Source organism: Myotis myotis, unplaced genomic scaffold (assembly GCF_014108235.1).
Source record: "Myotis myotis isolate mMyoMyo1 unplaced genomic scaffold, mMyoMyo1.p scaffold_m19_p_14, whole genome shotgun sequence".
NCBI lineage: Eukaryota > Metazoa > Chordata > Mammalia > Chiroptera > Vespertilionidae > Myotis > Myotis myotis.
In genome coordinates this window covers 43,183,936-43,209,401 of record NW_023416318.1, presented here as the reverse complement: position 1 = coordinate 43,209,401, position 25,466 = coordinate 43,183,936, and the positions used below count along the sequence as shown (strand labels likewise).

At 37.9% G+C, this 25,466-nt stretch overlaps 1 protein-coding gene across 2 annotated transcripts in view; it reads left to right on the top strand.

Moving 5' to 3' along the window:
- BABAM2 (BRISC and BRCA1 A complex member 2) overlaps nt 1-25,466 on the top strand; it is a 357,703-nt gene that overhangs the window by 55,884 nt on the left and 276,353 nt on the right. For both annotated transcript variants that reach the window (XM_036335009.1, XM_036335008.1), the window contains exon 4: nt 15,905-15,999. In XM_036335009.1, the coding sequence (XP_036190902.1) occupies nt 15,905-15,999 (95 nt within the window). The remainder of the gene's footprint in view (nt 1-15,904; nt 16,000-25,466) is intronic.

Here is a 25,466-nt window from a genome sequence, read left to right as displayed (position 1 = left end):
AAGTTACAACTAACATCATAAATAAATGGTGAAAGACTATATGCTTTCTTCCTAAGATTGAGAACAAGGCAAGGGTGTTCATTTTCTCAACTCTGATATAACATTATACTGAAAGTCATAGGCACTGTATAAATCAAGAAAAAGAAATAAAAGGCATACAGATTGGAAATAAATAAATAAAATTGCCTCTATTCACATATGACATGATTGTATATGTAGAAAATTCCAAGAAATTAAAAAAGAAATTCTAGAATTAATAAGTGAGTTTTCCAGGATTTTAGGATACGAGTAAATATAGGAAAATCAGCCTTTTTATTTTTATACTAGCAAGAACATTTGGAAAAAAAATTTACAAACAATGCCTTTAAAATAGCTACCCTCTAAAAAAAAAACAACAGAAAGAAAAATTTAGTTATAAATCTAGTAAGATATGTTCAGGATCTATATCAGATATATGGAATAAAAAACTTCAATAAATGGACAGATGTATTCATGGATTAGAAGACTGAATATAGTTAAGTCAATTTTCCCTTAGTTAATCTATAGTTTTAGTGTAATACCCATCAGAATCCCAGCAGGATTTTACAGGTATTGACAAGATGGTTTTAAAATTTATTTGGAAAGGCAAAGAACTTAGAAAAGCAAATGAATTTTGAAAAGAAGAACGAAGTTGCATAAGTCAGACTACTTAATTTTAAGACTAATTTTCAAGGGCAGTGCAGTATGGGCAAAAGAATAGACACAGATCAGTAAAACTAAATTGAAAGGTAAATAATAGAACCATGTACATATGATTAATTGATTTTTCACAATGGAAAGACACTTTGATGGAAAAAGGATAGTCTTCTTGGCAAATGGTGCTAGAACAATCGGGCATCTGTATGCAAAAAAAATCTTGATCTTAAACCATGTACAAAATATAACCCAAATAAATCACATTCTGAAATATAAAATTTCAAACTATAAAACTCTGAGAAGAAAACATAGAAGGGAGTCTTTGTGACTTTAGTTAGGCAATGAATTCTCAGATACAACATGAAAAACAACTCATCAAAGAAAAAAGTCAATCGGATTTCACCAATTTAGAAACTTGCTCTGCTGAAGATACTGTTAAGAGAATGAAAAGATAAAGCACAGTGGGAGAAAATACTTCCAAATAACATATCTGACAGAGGACAGATTTCCAGAACATAAAAAGAGCTCTCAAAAGTCAACAATAACCCCAAGCTGATTTGGCTCAGTGGATAGAGTGTCGACATGTGGACTGAAGGGTTCTGGGTTCAATGCGGAAAAGGGCACGAACCTCAGTTGCAGGCTCTTCCCTGGCCCAGGCCCTGGTCTGGGTGAGTGCAGGAGGCAACCAATAGGTGTGTTCCTCTCACATCAATATTTCTCTCTGTCTTTCCCTCTCTCTTCCTCTCTCTCTCAAAATCAATGAAAAAATTGATTAAATCCTCAGGTGAGGATTAAAAAAAAAGTTAACAATAAGAAAAGAAACAACTGAAAAAAAAACACCAATGGGCAATAGATTTGAACACACTCCACCAGAGAAGATATACAGATAGCAAATAAGCATATGAAAAGATGCTTAACTTCATTAGTCATTAGGGAAATAGAAATTAAAACCAGAATGAGATGTCATGACACACCTCTTAGAAGGACTAAAAATAATAAGGACAATAACAACAGCAAATGGACCATATCAAGTGTTGGTGAGAATGTGTAGCAATTGGAACTCTCATGCATTATTTGTTTGACTGTTAAATGGAACAGCTATTCTGGAAAACAGTTTAGCAGTTTGTTTTAAGGTTAAAGATATATACTTCTTCATATGACCTAGTGATTCCACTCTTAAGTATTTATCTAGAAATGATAATTATTTTTCTAGAAACGAAACTTTTATATTCACACAGCATATACAGTACATGGATGTTTGTAACAGCATTATTCATAATAAAAAAACAGAACTAACTCAGATATCCTTCATTGGGGTAAATGGATAAAGGAATTGTGCTACATCCATACAATGGAATACTAGTCAGATATAAAAAGGAACAAACGATTGATACATGTACTTAAATGTATCAATATATTTGGCTAACTCTTAAATACCATATGCTAAGTGAAAGAAGCCAGTTTCAAAAGGTTACATACTATATGGTTCCATTTATATTGTTACTGGAAATACAAATAACAAATCTTAGAGAGGACAGATTTCCAGAACACATAAAGAGCTCTCAAAAGTCAGCAATAAGAAAAGAACCAACTCAATAAAAACAATGGGCAAAGAAAATATAAGAGCAGGGCCTTGACTCAGTGGTTGAGTGAGGTACTGATTAATTGAACTCAGAGTGAAAAGTCAGAGACAGGTTCAGGGTGTTAGGCTGGAATGAGCTGCCGCTGCCCAACTGCTCCCCTGGTTGCAAGTCTTTTGGGAACCTTAGAGTTTAGGAGATGCATGCCTGTGGGGGAAGAAGAGGGGAAAGGTTCAGGCATGCTTGTAGGAGGGAAAGCACATGTTGGGATCTTCATTTTGGTGGTTTTTAAAGGCTGGGGTTTTCGGGGAGGTTTTGGGGTAGATATCATTATAATCAGCTTTATGCTGATGCACCGAACCCTTAACTTTATCTGTTCTTGGGTGTGGTTGGCAAATGGTTCTAATTGGATTTCTGCTCTCTGTCTTCCTTGAGTAGGGTGATGTAAGCTATTTACCCTCTGCTTGGAGAAGAGAAATGTAAACCATTTACTCTTAATGTCCTTGGTTTCAGAATATGGGAATTTTCGATTTACTAGATGGCAATAAATTGCTTGACTGTTTAACTGTCTGTTTCAGTTTCCCTATTCCATTGTCCTGGCTTACTAGCCTATCTCAATATGACATTCTGGAAAAGGTGAAACTGAAGTGAGAGAGTACGTATCAGATGCTGCTGGGAATGAGGGGTGGTGGGAAAGTTTAACTACAAAGGGATAGAAAGAGGAAATTTGGGAGGATGATAGAATTGTTCTGTATCCTAATTTTGATGTTGTTTATATAAATCTATGTATGCAAATCTATGCATGTGATAAAATTCATAACTGTACTCCAAAAAGGTGAATTTTACTGTATAAATTTAAAAAATAGTTAGAAACTTAATTTCACCCTTTTCTTTTACTCTTTTCATGTGGCCACTAGTAACTTTTAAATTATGTGTGTGAAATATATTTCCATTGTACAGCATAGCCTCAGATACTAGAAATGCAAAGAAGAATTAAATGTGGTCTCAGTCTAGAGATAGGGGTCTGATAGAAGGAAGTCTTATGTGGAAAGGAGGCCAATGTAAATGACTTACATTTAATCTCCCCCACTTTCATATTTAAAAAATGTATTTTTTAATTGACTTCAGAGAGGAAGGGAGAGGGAGAGAGTGATAGATACATCAATGATGAGAGAGAATCATCGATCGCTGCCTCCTGCATGGCCCCCACTGGGGATTGAGCCCACAACCTGGGCATATGCTCTTGACCGGAATCGAACTATGATCTCCTGGTTCATTGGTCAGCATTCAACCACTGAGTCACACTGGCCAGGATCATCCTTTTTTTTTTTTTTTAAACAGATATTTCTTGAGGGCCTGTGTCATACAAATTATCTCAACTCCCAGATACCATAATTCTTTTCCTTGATATAGGAAAAGAAATTCTACCTCTCAAGACATAAAGCGTGCTATACAATGGAATCATTGGCACTATCTCTGAATTTGTAGGAAAGCAGAATATATCTTTGAGGTACTTGATAAGTTTCTTTGTGGTATTCTTGTAATGAATGTTCTAGGTTTGTAGTATTCTTGGGTAAATATTGTTTATATGATTGCACCCATGAGGTACTGATTAATTGAACTCAGTCTGCCAGAGAGAGAGAATTTTCCAGAAGGATGTTCAGCCTGTCTGTTTATAACTTGAAACCGGGAGCGCCAACCCAAAATTGGCATAGAATCTAAGAATACTATGCTGAGCTGTAAACAGAGAGGTAAATCTAACAAGATTGAAATATATAATAGGGACAAATTTAAAACCCTGAAGTACATTCTGAAGTTTTGCTGTCCAAATTAAGAATAAAGACTAAAAAAAAAGAAAAAAGAAAAATGAAGACTATGTGACTTAACAACAGTGTATCCTATATAATAAAAGAGTAATACACAAATTGACCCTAAGGGCGTGCACTGACCACTAGGGGGAAGACTCTCAACGCAGGAGCTGCCCCCTGGTGGTCAGTGTGCTCCCACAGGGGGAGCTCCACTCGACCACAAGCTGGGCTGACGGCTGCGAGCGCAGCGGCGGTGGCGGGAGCCTCTCCCACTTCCTTGGCAGCACTAAGGATGTCCAACTAGGGCTCCCAGGCTGCCAGTGGTATGTCTGACTGCCAGCTTAGGCCCGATCCCCTGGGGAGCAGGCCTAAGCTGGCAGGTGGACATCCCCTGAGGGGTCCTGGACTGTGAGAAGGCACAGGCTGGGCTGAGGGGACCCCCCCCCCCCCCGAGTGCACGAATTTTCATGCACCGGGCCTCTAGTATGTATATAAAAGTCTTGGGACTCTTAATTGATAGGAAGCATAATACTAGTCAACACTGATGTGTCTGCCAAAGAAAGCTATTTCAATTTTCAGTGGTATTTTTTAAATAGAAGGTTAGTATCGAAAATGAAGGCATGGATTTTTGAACTTGATTCTGTGCTCTTTAGATTATGGTTAGTTTTGGGTATTATCCTCTAAGAGGATTTACACAAACTGGTACACCTGCAGAGAAGAGAGGAATGGATGATAAAATAAATTGAGACCAAGTCATATGAGGAATAGTGAAAGAAACTGGGGTATTTAGCCTCGTCAAAATGTGACTCATGGTGGGATTGAAAGAGAGGTCACAAGAGCTGCCTGTAAAGGGAGTAGAAGGTCTGTGATATTAAAATGAAACTAGAATTGTTCCATAAATTCCTAAGAAGTAGTGGATGAAATTTTAAGAGAAAGAGAGATTAAACTTCAGTATAAGGAAACACTATCAAGAGTTAGAACTCTTGGCAGACATATGAAAACATGCTCAAAGTCACTAATCATCCGAGAGATGCAAATCAAAACAACAATGAGGTACCATCTCACACCTGTCAGACTGGCTATCATCAACAAATCAACAAACGACAAGTGCTGGAGAGGATGTGGCGAAAAAGGAACACTTGTGCACTGCTGGTGGGAATGCAGACTGGTGCAGCCACTGTGGAGAACAGTATGGAGTTTCCTTAAAAAACTGAAAATGGAACTCCCATTTGACCCTGTGATCCCACTTCTAGGAATATATCCCAAGAAACCAGAAACACCAATCAGAAAGGATATATGCACCTCTATGTTCATAGCAGCACAATTCACCATAGCTAAGATCTGGAAACAGCCTAAGTGCCCATCAGTAGATGAATGGATTAGAAAACTGTGGTACATCTACATGATGGAATACTATGCTGCTCTAAAAAGGAAGGAACTCTTACCATTTGCAACGTCATGGATGGAACTGGAGAGCATTATGCTAAGTGAAATAAGCCAGTAAATGAAGAAAAAATACCACATGATCTCACTCATTCATGGATAATAGAGACCATTATAAACTTTTGAACAATAATAGATACAGAGGCAGAGCTGCCTCAAACAGATTGTCAAACTGCAGCAGGAAGGCCGGGGAGGGTTGGGGGGCAGGAGGTAGGGGGGTAAGAGATCAACTAAAGGACTTGTATGCATGCATATAAGCATAATCAGTGGACATAAGACATTGGGGGATAGGGGAGGCTAGGGGACTGTCTAGGGCGGGGGGATAAAATGGACACATATGTAATACCCTTTGTAATACTTTAAGCAATAAAAAAAAAAAAAAAGAGAACTCTTGGCAATGAGTCACCTCTCTAAAGTCTTTTGTCAAATTATTGCTTGAATCTACCTTCCCATTGAGAATCTCCTTCAGCTGGCATTTCCACAAGGTTCTCATCTGATGCTTACTTTCCATACTTGGAGTTTCAGTAAATAACCATTTTATGTAGCAACTGAGGAATAATTCTTCCATTATTGGCAAAACTCCAGTTATTTACTGCTTGAGTTATTTCTTTGAAACTGTATTTCCTGGCAGTTATTTAAACTTTAAGGTTCTCCTTAGCTGGTTTGGCTCAGTGGATAGAATGCCAGCCTGTGGAACAAAGGGTCCCAGGTTCGATTCTGGTTAAGGGCACGTACCTTGGTTGCAGGCTCCTCCCCGGCCCAGGCCCTGGTCGGGGCTTGTGCAGGAGGCAATCAATTGATATGTTTCTCTCACATTGATGTTTCTCTCTGTCTTTGCCTTTCTCCCACTCTCCCTAAAAATCAATGGAAAAATATCCTCGGGTGAGGATTCACACACACACACACACACACACACACACACGCACACTTTAAGGTAGATACTATTTCAGTGGTAAGAATAGGGAAAGGAGCCTGTGGACAAGCTGTGGTCCTTCTATGACTGGGATCAGGATGATGGCTCACTCTGCAATCTGGGACGAGGCCTTCCTGAGATGATGTTGATATCCTCAAGATTGGCAGCTTCTAGCTCAGTTGGCGTGGCTTAGTGGTTGAGCGTCAACCTATGAACCAGGAGGTACGGTTCGATTCCCAGTCAGGACACATGCTCAGGTTGTGGACTTGATCCCCAGTGTGGGATGTGCACGAGCCAGCTGATCAATGATTCTCTGTCATCATTGATGTTTCTATCTCTCTCTCTTTATCTCCCTTCTTCTATGAAATAAAAAAGAATATATTAAAATTGTCAGATTCTAAGGCACAGGTGTGTAAATTAAAACTACCTTAAAATACGTTAATACACATAACAACTCTTCATTTTGGAATTTCTGTGATTTCATGAATGTGTCATATTATGAAGCATTGGTCCCAGTATTGTAGCCCAGACATTTTCAGGTTGTGATAAAAAATAAAACTTGAAACTACCATTTTGTTTTTAGTTGATCACAACTGTTAGCCATTCTAGGTGTTTTGTGTCTTTACTTTTTTTTTTAACCTCACCTTATGTCACCCTCTATCCTACTTTTATTTCTTCGTCCTCCTGCCTACTCTTCTTTTTTCTGGAAAGTTGAAATAAGCAGTATCTGAGTAGTCTGTACTTTGTGTTCCTGTCATCTTCTCCAGGGTGAAATAAAGGAAATGCGAGGCTATTGCTCTCCTGTATGATTTGTTTTGGTCTTTTCTCCACCATCTCCGCCTTGAGGTCAGGTGCTGTGTTTTCTCCTTCCCATATCACTCCCCAGGTGTCCAATATGTGCATCTGTGCATCGAGGTTTTTAATAATGTTCTTGACTGATTTACTGACTGTTCTCCATAGCAAGAAAACAATGACGCATTTTATTGCAAAGAGACTATAGATGTTGAACACAGTGTTTCAGGAGATCTTAGAGGTTGAAGGTAAGAGTTTGAGAAATTCTGAAATGTGAGGGTGAGATTCTGAAAGGTATTTAAATTTACTTGTTTTGAAAAATACTTGTATAATGTTTTTATTATATATATTATAGTAACGTCTCTCTAAAAAGATCCTCCCAGTTGAGGGTGTGATAATTTGGTATATAGCTTTTATTTAAAAAATATTGTATAGTCAAATACTTTGAGCTGCTTTAAAATGTAAAAATATCAACTAAAGTAAGAAAAAAAAAAGAAATTAACTTCCCCAGTACTGTTGTTTAAAAGGATCCATGTGGGAGCTTCTTGAAAATGAAAGATCTTTGTAAGTATTCAGAGATTATCAAAATAGTCTTTGTTTTTAAAAAGAGCTCATTGCAGAGTTTTAAAAATGGGAGAACTCCCTAATTGCATTTTCAAGATGATTTTATTTATAAAAAATAAATTTATTCAGAACCATTGAGTAAATACTTTCTAGTTCATTTATTTAAGTTAAGATTAAAGTAGGACACATTTTTGTATCACACTAAAAAATAACAGCTTTATTGAAATTTATTTACATACCATGCAATTCTCTCTTTGAAGTGTACAATTCAGTGGTTTTAATGCATTCACAAAGTTGTGCAACCTTCAGCACTATTCCACAACATTTTCATCTCCATAAAAAAAACCTTGTACTTATTAGCAGTCACTCCCCATTTCCTCCTTTTCCTGACCCTGGCAACCATTAATCTACTTTCTGTCTCTATGGATTTACATTCTAGACATTTCATGTAAATGAAATTATACAATAATCATACAATATATGTGGCCTTTTGTGTCTGACTGTTTTCACTTAGCATAAAGTTTTCAAGGTTCATCTACATTGTAGCATGTAACAGTACCTTTTTTAAATAACTGAATGATATACATATCTCACATTTTATTTATCCATTCTTCAGTTGATGGACATTGTTTTTTTTTCTACTTTTTGTCAATGTGAATAGTGCTGCTATAAACACTCATGTGCAAGTTTTTGTGTGAACATGTTTTCATTTTTCTTGAGTATATACCTGTGAGTGGAATTGGTGGGTCATAAGGTAACTCTGTGTTTAATATTTTGAGGAACTGACAAACTGTTTTCCAAAGTGGTGGTACCATTTTCAATTCCCACCAGCAGTGTATGAGGGTTCCAGTTTCTCCACATACTCACCAAGACCTATTATTCTATGTCGTTTTGATTGTAGCCATCATAGTAGGTGTGAAGTGGTATCTCATTGTGGTTTTTATTTTTATTTTATTAACTAGAGGCCCGGTGCATGAAAATTCATGCACCGGGCAGGGGGGTCCCTCAGTCTGGCCTTTGCTCTCTCACAGTCCAGGAGCCCTTGGGGGATGTCCACCTGCTGGCTTAGGCCCGCTCCTTGGGGGATTGGGCCTAAGCTGGCAGTCAGATATCCCTCTGGTAGCCCAGGAGCCCATTAGTCAGACATCCTTATTGCTGCCTTGGAGGTGGGAGAGGCTCCCGCCACCGCCGCTGCGCTGGCCATCCATGAGCCAGCTTCTGGCTGTCCGGTGCTCCCCCTGTGGAAGCGCACTGACCATCAGGGGGCAGCTCCTGGGTTGAGTGTCTGCCCCCTGGTGGTCAGTGCACATCATAGGGAACCGGTTGTTCCAGGTTCTTTTGCCATTAGGGTCAATTTGCATATTACCCTTTTATTATATAGGATGATTAATGATGTTGAGGATTTTTTCATATACTTGTTGGCCATTTCCATATCTACTTTAGAGAAATAGCTATTTAAACCCTTTGTCCATTTTTAAATTGGGTTGTCTTTTTATTATTGAGGTGTCTTATATATAAGTGTGCCTTATATATTCTGGGTTCAAGTTCTTTATCATACATATGATGTGCCAAATCATGTATTTTCTCCTATGAGTTGTCTTTTCACTTTCTAGATAGTGTCCTTGAAGGACAAAAATGTAACATTTTTATGACATCCAATTTACTTAGTTTTTCTTTTGTTGCTTGTGCTTTTGATTTCATATGTAAGAAAACACTGCCTAATAATAAAGATATACTTTTATGTTTTCCTCAAAGAGTTCTATAATTTTCTCTCTTACACTTAGATCTTTGATCCATTTTGAGGTAATTTTGGTATAGTTTAGGGACTCAACTTTGATTGGTTAGCATGAGGATATCCCATTGTCCCAACACTATTTGTTGAAAAGACTCTTAGTTTGTTTGGGCTGCTATAGCAACATATTAGACGTTGAATGGCTTAAGCAACAAAAATTTACTTTTTTTTAAAATTAAGATCTTTATTCTTTTCTTTCTAAATATATTTTTGTTGATTTCAGAGAGGAAGGGAGAGGGAGAGAGATATAGAAACATCAATGATGAAAGAGAAACATTGATCGGCTGCCTCCTGAACGCCCACCACTGGGGATTGAGCCCACAACCCAGGCATGTGCCCTTGACTGGAATTGAACTCGGGACCCTTGAGTCCGCAGGTCTTTGCTCTATCCACTGAGCCAAACCAGCTAGGGCAAACATTTACTTTTCACAGTTCTGGAGGCTGGGAAGTCTGAGAGCAAGATACTGGCAGATTCAGTGTCTGGTTAGGGTCTTGTTCCTGGTTCAGTCTGTTTTTTCATTGTAACCTCACACGACAGAAGGGCACAAAAGAGCTCTGTTGGGTCTTTTTTTAAGGGCACTAATCCCATTCTTGAGGTCCCTGCCCTTATGACCTAATCACCTCCCAAAGGCCTTACCTCTAAATATTATCACATTGGGGATTAGGTTTCCACATATGAATTTCATATGTGTGTGTGTGTGTGTGTGTGTGTGTGTGTGTAAATTGATTTCCGAGAAGAAGGGAGAGGGAGAGATAGAAACATCAATGATGAGAATCATTGACCAGCTGCCTCCTGCATGCCCCCTGCTGGGGATCCAGCCGGTAACCTGGGCATGTGGCATGTGCCCTGACTGGGAATCAAACCATGACCTTCTGCTCATAGGTCAGTGCTCAATCACTGAGCCATGCCGGTGCTCCACATGTGAATTTTAAGGGGATACAAACATTCACTCCATAGCAGACCCTTTTATTAAAATTTTTTTAAAAAATATATATTTTTATTGATTTCAGAGAGGAAGGGAGAGGGAGAGAGAGATCGAAACATCAATGATGAGAGAGAATCATTGATCAGCTGCCTCCTGCACGCCCCCCCACTGGGGATCAAGCCTTGCAACCCTGGCATATGCCCTGCCCAGGAATCGAAACGTGACCTTCTGGTTTAGTCTGACAATGTATAGGTTGATGTTCAACCACTGAGCCATGCCGGCTGGGCTAAATTTTTTTTTTTAATTGTGGTAAAATATGCATAACATAAAATTTAGCATCTTAATAATTTTTAAGTGTACATTTCGGTAGTGTTAAGTACATTCATATTGTTGTGCATCCAATCTCCATAACTCTTTTCATTTTGTAAAACAAACTATTTATATCCATTAAACAACTCCCAATTTCCTTTTCCCCTAGCCCTTGCCAACCACCATTCTTCTTTCTGTCTCTATGAATTTGACAGAGATACTTCATATAAGTAGAATCACATAGTTCTTGTCTTTTTGTGACTGGCTTATTTTGCTTACCATAACATTCTCAAGCTTTATTCATGTAATAGCATGTGCCAGAATGTCCTTTTTAAGGTTAAATTTAATGTTCCATTGTGTATGTTCATCTTTTTAACTGTCAATGGGCAATTGCTTTAGTTAGACTACTATATTGGGAATAATAGTGTACAAATATCTCTTTGAAACACCGATTTCACTTGTTTTGGTAGAATTGCTGAATTACATGGTAATTCCATTTAAAAATTTTTGAGGAGCCGCCATATTGTTTTCCATAGTGGCTACACCAGTTTGCATTCCCACCCGTGGCTCACAAGGGTTCCAGTTTTTCCACAGCCTCGCCAACACTCAGTATTTTCTCTTTGCCCCATTGAATTGTCTTAGTGCCTTTGTCAAAATCAATTGACTATAAATGTGAAAGTTTATTGCTAGACTCTGAATTCTATTCCATTGATCAGAATGTCTCTGCTTATGCCAGTACCACACTGTTTTGATTACTGTGGTTTTGAATTGGGAATAAATTTTCAGTTGGCAAGTGTAAGTCCTACAACCTTGCGTTTTCAAGATTGCTTTTTGGCCATTCTGGATCCCTTGCATATACATATGACTTTTAGGATTGGTTTGTCAATTTCTGCAATAAATATGTCAGGGATTTTGATAAGGATTATATGAAATCTGTAGTTTGATTTAGGTAGTATTGTCATCTGAACAATATTAAGTCTTCTGATTCATGGACATGCGATGTCTCCCATTTATGTAGGCCTTCTTTAACATTTTTCACCAATGACTGTAGTTTTTAAGTGTACAATCTTACATTTCTTTTGTTAAGTTTATTCCTAAGTATTTTATTCTTATTTATGCTGTTGTAAGTGAAATTGCTTTCTTAATTTCATTTTAGATTGTTCATTGATAATGTATAGAAATGCAATTGATTTTATACATTTACCTTGTATTTTGCAACCTTGCTGAACTTATTGGTTCCCATAGTTTATTTTTTATTTCTTTTGGATTTTATAGCCAATCTAGATGCCATTTATTCATTTTTCTTGCCTAAGTGCCCTGGCTAGAAGTTGCAGTACAATGCTGAATAGGATTGGCAAGAGTGAATATCCTTGGATCAGATTTTTAATGTTTGGTGGTTTGGAAATACGATGTATTACTGACAATGCTCCTTTGAGAATTTGAAAAGCAAGCTTTGTGTCTTCAGTAGAAACAAAAATAATAAAATTGCTTCTATTGGAATTTAGCATGCTATTTATTTTTTGAGCATTGAGGCACAATGGATTCTAGCTTGGCTTTTTCCAAAACTTTAATGCCTTTGCTTTATTAACTTTATGATTTTTTTTTCTAAAGGTCACTAAAGTAAGCCAGCCATAGAGCTTTTGAAAACGTAGCTCTAATGTACATGTCCTCCTAAGGAATTGTTCATGCTGGGTGTAGTTGAATAAGAATGAGTAATCAGGGCATTCGTATTGTTTTCACCAGTTCTTTTTCATCTTGGCTTGGATTAATGCTTTATAGTTGGCAGATTTGAAGAAATTTTATAACTCATAATAGATATAGTTGACAACCAGATTGTGGGTTGGATGAAGGGACGGATTGTAGTAACTTTTATTTATTTTATTTTATTTTTTGTTAAGCCTCACCCAAATATATTTTTTCCATTGATTTTTATTTTAGAGAGAGTGGAAGGAAGGGCGGGAAGGAGGGAGGAGGAGAGAGGGAGAGGGAGAAGGAGAGGGAGAGGAGAGAGGAGAGAGGAGAGAGGAGAGAGGAGAGAGGAGAGAGGAGAGAGAAACATTGATGTGAGACAGACACACATCAATTGGTTGCCTCCTGCAAACACCTTGACTGGGGTTGGGGGTTGAACCTGCAATCCAGGTATATGCCCTTGACTGGGAAGCGAACCTGCCACCCTTTGGTGGGTGGGTCCATGCTTTAACTATTGAGCAACACTAGTCAGGGCTGTACCAACTTTTTTTTTTGGTACTAACTTTTGATAATTTAATTCTAAGCCCAACTTCTAAAGGATATATTCTTGCTCAAATTTATTCCTTACAGAAAGTGGTAGAAGTAATAACTCTTCTATACTTTATTCTTTACTGTAGATTTTTGTCAGTACTTAGATATTCAATGTAGAGAATAGAATTTCTTTCATATATTGAGTATTTCTTGAATCTATTCTGTATGTGTTGCATTTTGCTTTGTCAGAGATATGAAATAAATATAAGAGCATGCTTGTTTTCTGAATGCTTACAAGATATTTAGGAAGATCAAGTTTATGTCTTGTCTCTCTCACAAAATGTAGGCTCCTAGAGGATAACCATCTTTGTATTGACGCAGTGTGTATCACAGTGCTCACATTATAAGGTGTGTTTATTATGAATTTTAAAAATTAATGAAACAATAAAAATAATATGACTACATTTCAATACTCAAGTGAATGACATAACCAAATAGTATTGTTGAATTTCATAAAGAACAATGATCAGTTCTGAATTTATTAGGGAAGCCTTTATGCAAGAAAAGATAATTAAGCGGGCTCATACAGGATGGCTAAGAACTGAAGAAGGGGTAAGAGCATTTCAACTACATGTCATAGTATTTGAAGGTCAGAGAGTGAGTGGATCATATCAACTGGAATAGAAAATTGGTATTGGCTTGTAGATAGAGAGAAGAATGGAAAAATAAATAGGAACATTGTATTCTGGAAGCCTTAATGCCAGTTGGAAAAGCTTGCCCTCACTCCATTTGACATTAGAGAATCATTTAGATATTTTTTAGCTAGGAAGTTTTGGGGCAAAGCAGTACTTCAAGAAGATTTACTTTGTGACAGTATGTATTATGGGCTGGAGGGAAACTGGTGTTAGGAGATCATTTAAGAGGATATGGTCATAACTGAATTCTTCTAGTCCTGCCAGCTCTTCAAGAGCAGAGTTCTTTGCTTGGTCTTTAGTGCTTAGCATAGAGCCTAGAGCCGAGTTTAAATGTTTGTTCATTGGATGCATGAATGTATGGACTAGGTCAGTGATGGCGAACCTCTGACACGCGTGTTAGACGTGACATGCGAACTCATTTCTTTGGTTGATTTTTCTTTGTTAAATGGCATTTAAATATATAAAATAAATATCAAAAATATAAGTCTTTGTTTTACTATGGTTGCAAATATCCAAAAATTTCTATATGTGACACGGCACCAGAGTTAAGTTAGGGTTTTTCAAAATGCTGACACGCCGAGCTCAAAAGGTTCGCCATCACTGGACTAGGTCATCTGGGCCTGGATAGAGCTGTGAGCAGTGGGACATATCCATATGAGAAACATTTTGTTTTCTGTGAGTATAAAGGGTACAGGTAGGGTTGAAGATGGTACCAAAGCTTCAGCATGATGATTAAGGAATAACAGTGCCATCCCTAGAAATAGGGAAGTCAGCTAGGGGAAGAGAGGGGTGAGAAAAGAGACAGTGACGAGCATGGTTTTATTTTTTTTATTTTTATTTATTTTTTTAAAAAATATATTTTATTGATTTTTTACAGAGAGGAAGGGAGAGGGATAGAGAGTTAGAAACATTGATTAGAGAGAAATATCAAATAGCTGCCTCCTGCATACCCCCCACCGGGGATGTGCCTGCAACCAAGGTACATGCCCTTGACTGGAATCGAACCCGGGAACCTTGAGTCCGCAGGCCGACGCTCTATCTACTGAGCCAAACCAGTCAGGGTATGAGCATGTTTTTAGATTTGTTGAGTTTGACATTGAAATACCTAGTACATAGGGGTAGAAAGGCTCAAATGAGAACTGAAGTCTGAATGTTTAAATTTGGATATCACCATGAAGATATTGTTTAAGCAGTAAAAATGATTGGACTGATATAACTGTATGTGTGTGTATGGATATATGGTATGCAAGTACACTAGTATACATACTCCTATATACTAGAACCCAGTGTATGTGTGTTAGATTATGGTGTACTAATCTGCTTATTTGTATTAGCAGAATGGTGAGGACTGATTCTTGGGGTGAATGGAGGGAATAAAAAGGGAGCTAAAGAGGGAGACAGGAAAGGAAAAGAGAGGTAGGAGAATTTACAACACAGATTTGCTAAGGAGGCTTTGTAATTTGTCATGTTTCAAAATAATACTAGTAATAACAACACTAGTATTCCCTTATCAGTTATTGAGTGCTTGCTATATACCAGACACTGTGCTAGTGCATGGTGGTCTTTTATCCTCACATGTGGTTGGTCTCTTTATTAACTTTATAAATTTTATACGAACAAATAACTTTATGAACAAATCTGTGAAGTTAGTGATCTTATATCCCACTTTTACTGATGAGGAAACTGAAGTGTAAAGAAGTTACAACTTGCCCAAGATGATTTGAATACTAAATAATTAGGAGACCTATGGCTATACACCTGACTTTTTTTACTCCAAGCCAGTGTTCTTTCCATTGTACCGAAGGTCTACATGTTTAATTTCTTCCAGGAAATCACTATATTTTTAGAGCATCAGTCCTCATTCAAGGCCTGTTAATTAGCAGGCAGTGCCTGGACTGTAACAAAAATATCTCCATGTATTTTGTATGTGGCTTTTTATACCTTCCTACTGTTTATTTACATTTATAGTGTGTTAGGAGATTAAAATTTTTGATTGCGTGTTGTGGATGTTAATTTAAAAGAGGATATCAGTTCTTTTGTTTGGAGAATTAATCATTCAGAAAGTGTTTTTCAATTTTTTTTTTTTGTCTAACATAAACATCTTCCAGAACTTTTTCTGGTGCATTCCTCAGAATGTTATATCTTAACAAGGAAATGAGAAGGGTCTGACATTTTCTTTTATTTCAGGGGATATAATTTTCAATGCCCAATACCCAGAGCTGCCCCCTGATTTTATCTTTGGAGAAGATGCTGAATTCCTGCCAGACCCCTCGGCTCTGCATGTGAGTAACTGCAGGCTCATTTGGATATTCTTCATTTGTTGAAAGAAAATAAAATTAGCTTTTGACAGTTGCTTAATAGTTAAATTTGCCAAACGTGGACTTTTCCCACCACTTTTTTCTCTGTTTTGTGAAATAAGTACAACTCTTAATGTGCTAAAAGAATTTAAGTAAGAGGTGTTTTTATTTTTTCATTGCAGCTTTACTTTCAGACTATTTTGAATTAATGAAATTCTCTAGCATATTGGTTAAAATATTTTTTCTCCAGCTTGAGACATGTTGAAAACATTTTCTTTGTTTTAACTTAATATTTCATGCCTGCAATCAATTTTCTAATCTTTACTAACACTTCATCACAGGGCTTGTTAGAGGAGTGTTTTTTGGCTGAGAGGCCTTTTTATTTTTTGTAATGTAAGTGAAAGTGTCAAATTTGGACTTGAATCCTTATTATCTCAGTATTATTATCAGAAGGGTAAAGACCAGATTAAGTCTACAAGACCCAAAGCTTCGCAGTTGAAGTAAGATGTCTCTGGAATGAAGGCAAGAAGGGGGTGGTGGGACTTGTCAGAGCACATGAGGTTTATATAAACATGGTGTGCTTTGCGTGGCTGGTGGAGAAAATGTGCCATTTTGTTAAAAAAAAGTCTGACTAGAAAAAATGTCTCTTTCCTTACCAAGTTCGATTTTGCTATGGTGCCTCTACTATAAGAAGTTTTATTGTTGTTCAAAACAATGTTCTTAGTTTTGGATTTTGGAATTTTTTGTCTCATTTAAGTTTTGTAATTTAGAGTTTTGATGACTTACTCAGAAATCTTGTCCCCTCCCTTTTTAAAAAGGGAAGTATTAAATAGGAAGTTTTAACCCAAACTTAAAGAATTATCTTAAATTTTATAACACAGTTGTAAAAATATGGTTGGCAGGAGTAGGATGGTTTTGTTGCTAAATTTCTAATAATTACCAAAAAACTGTTACTTTGGCTGGTTTTTAAAAATTTGTAGTTTAGGTATGGCCCCTGTAGATGCTGTGTGTTATCTATTCATCCCATATTGAGCTGAAGGGCTTATCTGAAGAAAGTGAATTAGCAGCGGTTCTCAACCTGTGGGTTTCGACCCCTTTGGCGGTCAAATGACCCTTTAACAGGGGTCACCTAAGACCAACCTGCATATCAGATATTTACATTACGATTCATAAAGTAGCAACATTACAGTTGTGAAGTAGCAATGAAAATAATTTTGTGGTTGGGTCACAACATGAGGACCTGTATTTAAAGGGCCAGAAGGTTGAGAACCACTGGCTTAAATAAAGGATACACATAAGGTTAATATAAATATGTGGTGTTCTAATCCATCAGATGAAGCCACCTCTTTCTAAACTCAGACCTTTGTAACTCAGGGAAATGAGTGCCATTAAGGACTTTGAAATTCTTAGATGAATGAAAATACTAGATAGATACCAGATATAGAGATAGATCTCTCACAGATACCAGAGAATCATAAATCACTGAGTTAGAATCTTAGTAGTCTAGTGGTTCCCACTTTTGATATACATAAGAATAATTTAGGGAGCTTGTTAAAAATACAGATTCCTGAACCCAGTGAGCATACTGAGTTAGATACTTTAGGAAGCCAGAGTAATTACATTTTCTGAGTAATTTTTATGTATTAGTCTGAATTGCTATTGGGAAGCACTAATTGAATTAATCTTTTACAGTAATATTCCCAGCAGAAACCAATCTGCCTTTGCCTCACATTATTTCCAATGAAGGGTCATTTTCCAGTTTGGGGACAGCTCTAATTTTTTTAAATGACAGCTTTATTGAGACATAATTTATATGTCATGCAATTTACCCATTTAAAGTGTGTAATTGAATGGTTTTTAGTGTATTCATTGAATTGTGCAACCATCACCAGTCAAATTTAGAACATTGTCATCACCCCTAAAAGAAACTCTTGTTCCTTCTAGGCAATAACTAATCTATATTATGTCTATATGGATTTGCCTATTTTGGACATTTCTTATACATGGAATTATACAATATGTGTTTTTTTTGTGACTGATTTTCTGTGAGCATACTGTTATTTTTTTAAGCTTTTTATTTATTTTTTTTGTTTTTTTTTGTTTTTTGTTTTTTGTTTTTTGATCTCTTACTCCCCTACCTCCTGCCCCCCAACCCTCCCTGGCCTTCCCGCTACAGTTTGACAATCTGTTTGAGGCAGCTCTGCCTCTGTATCTATTATTGTTCAAAAGTTTATAATGGTCTCTATTATCCATGAATGAGTGAGATCATGTGATATTTTTCCTTCATTGACTGGCTTATTTCACTTAGCATAATGCTCTCCAGTTCCATCCATGACGTTGCAAATGGTAAGAGTTCCTTCCTTTTTAGAGCAGCATAGTATTCCATCGTGTAGATGTACCACAGTTTTCTAATCCATTCATCTACTGATGGGCACTTAGGCTGTTTCCAGATCTTAGCTATGGTGAATTGTGCTGCTATGAACATAGGGGTGCATATATCCTTTCTGATTGGTGTTTCTGGTTTCTTGGGATATATTCCTAGAAGTGGGGTCACGGGGTCAAATGGGAGTTCCATTTTCAGTTTTTTGAGTCTTCCATAGTGGCTGCACCAGTCTGCATTCCCACCAGCAGTGCACGAGTGTTCCTTTTTCTCCAACTGTGTTCCAGTTTCTCTAATTCCTCACCAATGTTTGTTATTATCTGTCTTTATGATTATAGCAATCCTAGTGGGTAGGAAGTGGTATCTCACTGTGTCTTGGGTTGCATTTCCCGGATGGCTGTGCATTATAATGATATTTTGCATCATTTCACTGGAGTGGAAGCTGCATGAGAGAATGGAGTTAGTTTTGTTCGCTGCTAGTACCTAGAAGAGCACCTGGTGTGTAGAGGTATACAAATATATATACCTCTACATTTGTGTTTGTTAGGGGAGTAGGTTGCTTTAAGATTTTGTATTCCTTAAGGGACTTGTTGGTTTCTGAAACTAGAAAATATGTTTTCAATGATAATTTCAAAATAGAAGAAAAAGATTCAGTTTTAGAGAAGTTTGGGGCATAAAAATCAGTTAACAGAAGCTCTGAAGCAGTGATTTTCAGCCTGGCTTTTGCAACACCCTGTGGTATATTCAGCTACCTCAAAGGGTATTGTGAAATTATTTCCCCTGAAAATAATAATGATAATTCATTTCAATTTAAAATAAAATTGCATAAAGGAGGAAGGGTGGATCACAAAATTAAATGAGAAGAACATGTTGTAATCATGGCAATATTGGGAACCACTGATATCTAACTTCCTAGTTCAGTGGTTCTCAACCTTGGCTGCAGATTAGAATCACCTGGGAATCTTTTTAAAATCCTGATTTCTGGGCCTCATCCTCTGGCAATTCTGTTTCTTTGTTACTAATGTTGTGGCCCCACCCCATAACAAAGAAACAGAATTTCCAGAGGATGAGGCCCAGAAATCAGGATTTTAAAAAGATTCCCATGTGATTCTAATGTGCAACCAAGGTTGAGAATCACTGTCCTAATTTGAAGAAGGTGAGGGCAGTTTTGTCTTTGAGACAATCATCTTCAGGTTGGGGGAGCTACTGCTACTGCAGGCACTGCCCATGTTGTATAATTCTTGACTCTTCTGCTAGCGTGGAATGTTAGCATAGAAAAAAGTATTGTACTAATGCTTTGTCACTTCTCTTCCCCTGCTCTTCACTGTACTACTTGCAGAAAGACATCTTTTGAATGTGTCCTTGCAAACTAGTGCTCATGCCCTGTAGACACGAAATAGATGCAAAGAATGTGTGAAGCTGGTATGGAGTGCATGGCCCACTGTTGAAAAATGCTGCCCAGATATGTGGTGCTCCTAGTCCTAGACACTTCCATGTCCATGGCCTGTAATATCTTTATAATAGAGTGCTCCGTCATTGTTCAGATATCTATTAATGCTTCATTTGAGACCTATAAAAGTTTCATCGTTAGCCTTCAAGCTGGACATAGCGCTCAAGACAGATAAGTGCATAGAATTGCAGCCATGGGTGATACGTGCTGGGTAGAGGTATATGCACAGGGTGCTGTGGGGCTGTGTAGGAGGAGCAGTTATCAGATCCACATTTGGGAGGTGCCAGGGAGTTAGAAACATTATTTGATTGGTTATAAGTACTTGATATTTTGGTGTAACTTATTGAAGAATAATATACTACAGAAGAGTGTACAAATCACAAGTGTATAGCGTGGTGAATTTTAGAAAGTAAACACACCACGTAACCAGTACCTAGATCAAGAAACAGAACACTCCCAGTGTCCAGAGGCCCTACTCATGCCCCCTCCGTCACTGTGACCATTTTTGCCAAGGGTAAACATTTTGCTGACTTACACTACCATGATTAGTTTTGTCTCTTTTCAGTCTTTCTACAAATGGAATCAAGTATGGACTTATATGTCTGACTTTTTTCACTCAACATTTATTTGTGAACTTCACCTATACAATTTGTTGTTGTTGTATGCTCATTGCTCATAGTATTGAGCAATGTAAACTGAATATATAAACTATATAAACTGAACATATCACAGTTTCTTTATCCATTGTTATTGATCACCATCTGGATTATTTTAGTTTCTTGCTGTTGTGAATAGTGCTCCTGTAAGTGGTACATATCTCAGTGAATATACTAGTATGTGTGCATTTCCGGTGGGTATTTGCTGAAGAGTGGACTTATTGGGTCACATGTATAGAGAATTAAGGAGAGGACTATTCATATATATACATATGCATACACATATAATTTTGAAGGCATGTGCTATAAACAAGGCTTTAAAAGCACAATTGTGGAAAAACAACATCTTGAAAGAACAAACAAGTTAAAATTAAAATGAAACTTAAAAAGTTTATCAATTGGATTCCAGGTAGGAGACAGAAACCGTACTAGTAATTTGAATAGGAAAATTGAATATAGAGAATTATTAACAATTTAAAGGAGCAAAAGAGAATTCTAAAGAATGTAAGAATAGCGATTGTATAGAGTAGCTACCCCAGGGCTGAGGGAGGACACCCAAGAAGGAACAAACTTGGAAGATCCTCCCTCACATCTCCCCCTACCACTAATGCTGAGACTCTGACCTCTGGACTGGAGAGGGTGTGGCTGTAGCCCATGGATGGTGGAGACCTTCACTGGTGTGTGGCCCACTGGGTTCTGGTTGGCCAGGGCTGGAGAGTAGAAATGGGCTGGGTGCAGTTAAATAGGCGGAAGGGTGAGCACGACTGGTCTCCTACATGCCTCTGGCAGCTGTACTATAGGCGCAGCTATAGAAAGTTCACCAGAACTAGGATAAGAAGCTTCTCTTCTGTTATGCCTCGTACTGTCCCTTCATCACTTTCATTGACAAGCTAAACACCAGCTGGTAAAGGAAAAAAATGTTTACAAGATCCAACCCCCGTTTCATAAATAGGACAAAGAAAAGTAGATTTGGGAGATGAGAGGCAATAAATGAATAACTAGCACAAGTAGATAATGCCTAACTTATCTTAGTGTATTGTTTTCTGCCATGTCTAATCTGCTATGAAACCCCTCTAATGAGTTCTTAACTTTAGGTAAAATCTTTTTCAATTCTGTTTGATTATTTTCCATAAACTCTTTGGTGAATTTGTCTTTTCATCTATAATTTTCTCCATTTTCTTGCACATGCTGATTATACTTATTTCTAAGTCCGTATGAGTCAGTTCTAGTATTTGGAATATTATTGGGTCTATTTGTTTTGCCTGCTTTTTTCTTTGGTTATCAACCATGTGGTACTGTATTTGGTATTTCTAATAGTTTTGAATGAACATCAGACAGTTCAGTTAAAAACATAGAGGCTCCACCTGGCCAGTGTGGAGCATCGACCCATGAACCAGGAGGTCACGGTTTGATTCCCAGTCAGGGCTCATATCTGGTTTGTATACTCAGTCCCCAGTAGGTGATTGAGGGTGCAGAAGGCAGCCAATCAATGGTTCTCTCTCATCATTGATGTTTCTATCCCTCTTTCCCTCTCTCATTCTCCCATCCATTCTCTGAAATCAATAAAAAAATATTTTTAAAAAAGCTATAGAGGCTCCAAATGATGCTCTCTTATTCTAGAGAGAGGGTTCATTGTCCCTTCTCACAGGCATATAGATGTTGGCAGATCACCCTAATCCAGATGGGCACCCTGCTGAGTTTGGCTGGTTTGTAGCTTTGGTCAGGGTCTGGCTCCCTCTGGCTCACTGCTGTTCCTGAGGTAGAGCTCTTTAGGGTTTTCATCCAAGAGTCTGGAGCGGTCAGTGTTCCTAGATACTTTTTAAAAAAAAATATGTTTTTATTGATTTTATAGAGAGAGAGGATGGGAGAGAGAGAGGAAAATCGATGAGAGAGAAACATGGATTGGCTACCTCCTGCACACCCCAACAGGGGATCAAGCCAATAACCCAGGCATGTGCCTTGACCAGGAATCGAACTGGTGACCTTTTAGTGCATGGGTCAATGCTTAACCACTGAGAAACACTAGCCAGGCAATTCCTAGACACTTTTAAGTGCCTTAATCTTTAAAATATTTTAAGATAGAATGTCATAATTTCTCAAACATTAAATCACCCAGACAGTGTGGATCTTTGCCCTGATGGATCTCAAATTCTAAATTTTGTCTTGTAAGATTGCTGATAGCTCCACTCTGCTTTTCAGAGGTAGTTTATTTTTTCTTTTTAATTGAATTTACTGGGGTGACATTGATTAATAAAATTGTATAGGTTTTAGGTGTACAATTCTGTAATTCATCATTTATATATTGTATTGTGTGTTCACCACTCCAAGTCAAGTCTCTGTCCATCACCATTTATCCCCCTATACCTTCTTCCCCGCCCTCCATCCCTTTTCCCTCTGGTTATCACTATACGGTTGTCTGTGAATATGAGAAACTTACCAGAAATTTCAATGCAAAATTTGTTTATGTACCAATGAATTAAAAACTCTACTTGTACTTCTACCATGATCTGTTTTTACTCCTCAGCCATGGAAACATTTTATGAAGAAGGAAGAATATTGGTGTCATTATTCTTTGTAAAATGTACTTCCTACAGGGAGACAGTGGAAGTGACCTGATTTAAAAATGGTGATTTATGATTTAATCTATTTTTCCAAAGGTGTTGCTATTATGATCAATTTTGGATTAAGGAAAGGAGTATTAATATATACACATATAATTTTGAAGACTTGTGTTATAAACAAGGCTTTAAAAGCACAGTTGTAGAAAAACAGAACATCTTGAAAGTACAAACAAGGTACATTCAAAATGTTCACTCTCATAAGACAAATGAAAAAAAAGGCAACCCAAGTTATTTTTGAAATCCAATGGCAAATATAACGTTCAGCAGATGTTGCTAGTTTTGATTTACTAGATTGAAAATGTAAAAATGCTTTTGGGAAAATGAGGTACTGGGTTGAGTGTGAAGCATGGTAGCTCAAGAGTTTGGTTATCTAGAGGAGTCATTTAATGATCCGCTTTCAAAATTATTTGGTTTTGGTTGGTCATCTCTCATTGTCATCCCTTATTGCTTCCTATCCTTTCCACTCTCCTCAAAGAGTTGGGTTTTTATGTATTTTTATTATTATTTGTGGTACAGGCACTTAGTAAGTACACGCTAAGGTTTTTTTTGTTTTTGTTTTTTAATGAATGACTATGCCAAATACCACATTAATGGTACAGGGGTTCTGATGAAGTAGTGATGCTTAAGCCTGTGGTGATCTGAGGGTTGCTGGAGGAGGAAGGTCGTTAAGCAGGAGGAGGCTTCAGAAGATGAACGGAGGGGGTGGCACTGTGGGCACAAAGACAGCTACAGAGAATCATCACAGACCAAGGATGGCATATGGAAGCACTGAGTGAACCAGTTTTCTTGGAGGAGAGTTTGCATTGGCCAATAGTAGAAAATACAGACGTAGATTGAGGCAACGTGGTCATCGATTTAGAATATAGAGCTAGATATTGTTCATTAATAGATTAGGCTGTGATTTTAAGAAATTGCTTCAGCCTTAGGTTTTGTTCTTTTCTTTTTTAAAAATACATGGTTTACAAAGACATTGAAGCTTTTGTGAGATGTTTATGATCTGAAGATGTTTTTCTCCCCCTTTGGTATTGAGGATTCCAGAAATGTTTGAAGCTTTTACTTTTTAGCCACCTGCTATTAAGTACACTTCTGGAAATAGTTATAAACTTCATGTATATATATTCATTTTTTAGGGGAGTCAAATTTTTATTATACATTTTAAAATATACAGTTGATTGTTGATTATACTCCCTCAGGATCTCTAAGTTATTTCACATTCTCCACCTGTTTCAAAGGCCGATCCAAAGGAAACGTAACACAATTTGGATGAAGGAGAAATACTTTAAGAAGGGAAACCACATGATGAATTGCAGCAGTTAGAACCTGGTAGCATTCAGGTGACAGAAAATGTAACCACACTGGCTTAAGTAAAAAGAGAATTTATTGAGTCACATAACCAAAAAGACCACGGGTAAAGATAGCTTGGAGGATGACTGGTTTTAGGGCTCAAACGATGTCATCAGTACTTTGCTTTGCCTTCTGCTCTGCTGGCATTGTTCTCAGGTCTCCCTAGTGTTTCTCAATACCTCCAACCAGTGTCAGAACACTAGAAGAAGAGAAAGTCTGACATCATGAGTGAAAGTCTTAGAATTAGACTTGTTAGCTTCACTTGGACAATGAATGCGCTGGATATTATTCTGGGAGATAGAATGCACTGGTTAACTTAGAGTGTTGGTTTTTTTTTTAATATTGAGCTATACATTTTGGCTTTGTGAAGCCGTCTCTATATTTGTTATATTTATAGTAAAACTAGAGGCCTGGTGGGGTCCCTCAGCCTGGCCTGTGGGGATCAGGTAGATACTGATCTCTGAGTCCGGGTTGCAGGTGAAACAGATTTGGAGCCAACAGTGCCCCAGCAGCAACCTAACTCATGCCGATTCCATGAGGAATTGGGCTCTCTCCTCTACTGGTTGGAGCATCTCCCCCCTGGTGGTCATTGCGTGTCGTAGCTACCAGGAGAATAGTCAGACTATCGCTTAGGCTTTTTATATATATACTAAAGGCCCGGTGCACAAAAATTGGGGCCCCTCAGCCCGGTCTGTGCCCTCTTGCAGTCTGGGACCCCTCAGGGGGTGACCACCTGCTGGTTTAGGCCTGCTCTCCGGGGGATTGGGCCTAAGCTGGCAATCAGACATCCCTCTGGCAGCCCGGCAGCCCTCGGGGGATGTCCACTTGCCAGCGGGGAGCAGACCTAAGCTGCAGTCGGACATCCTTAGCACTGCTGAGGAGGCAGGAGAGGCTCCCACCACCACCGCTGTACTGGCAGCCATCAGCCTGGCTTGTGGCTGAGCAGAGCTCCCCCATGTGGGAGCACACTGACCACCAGAGGGCAGCTCCTGCATTGAGCG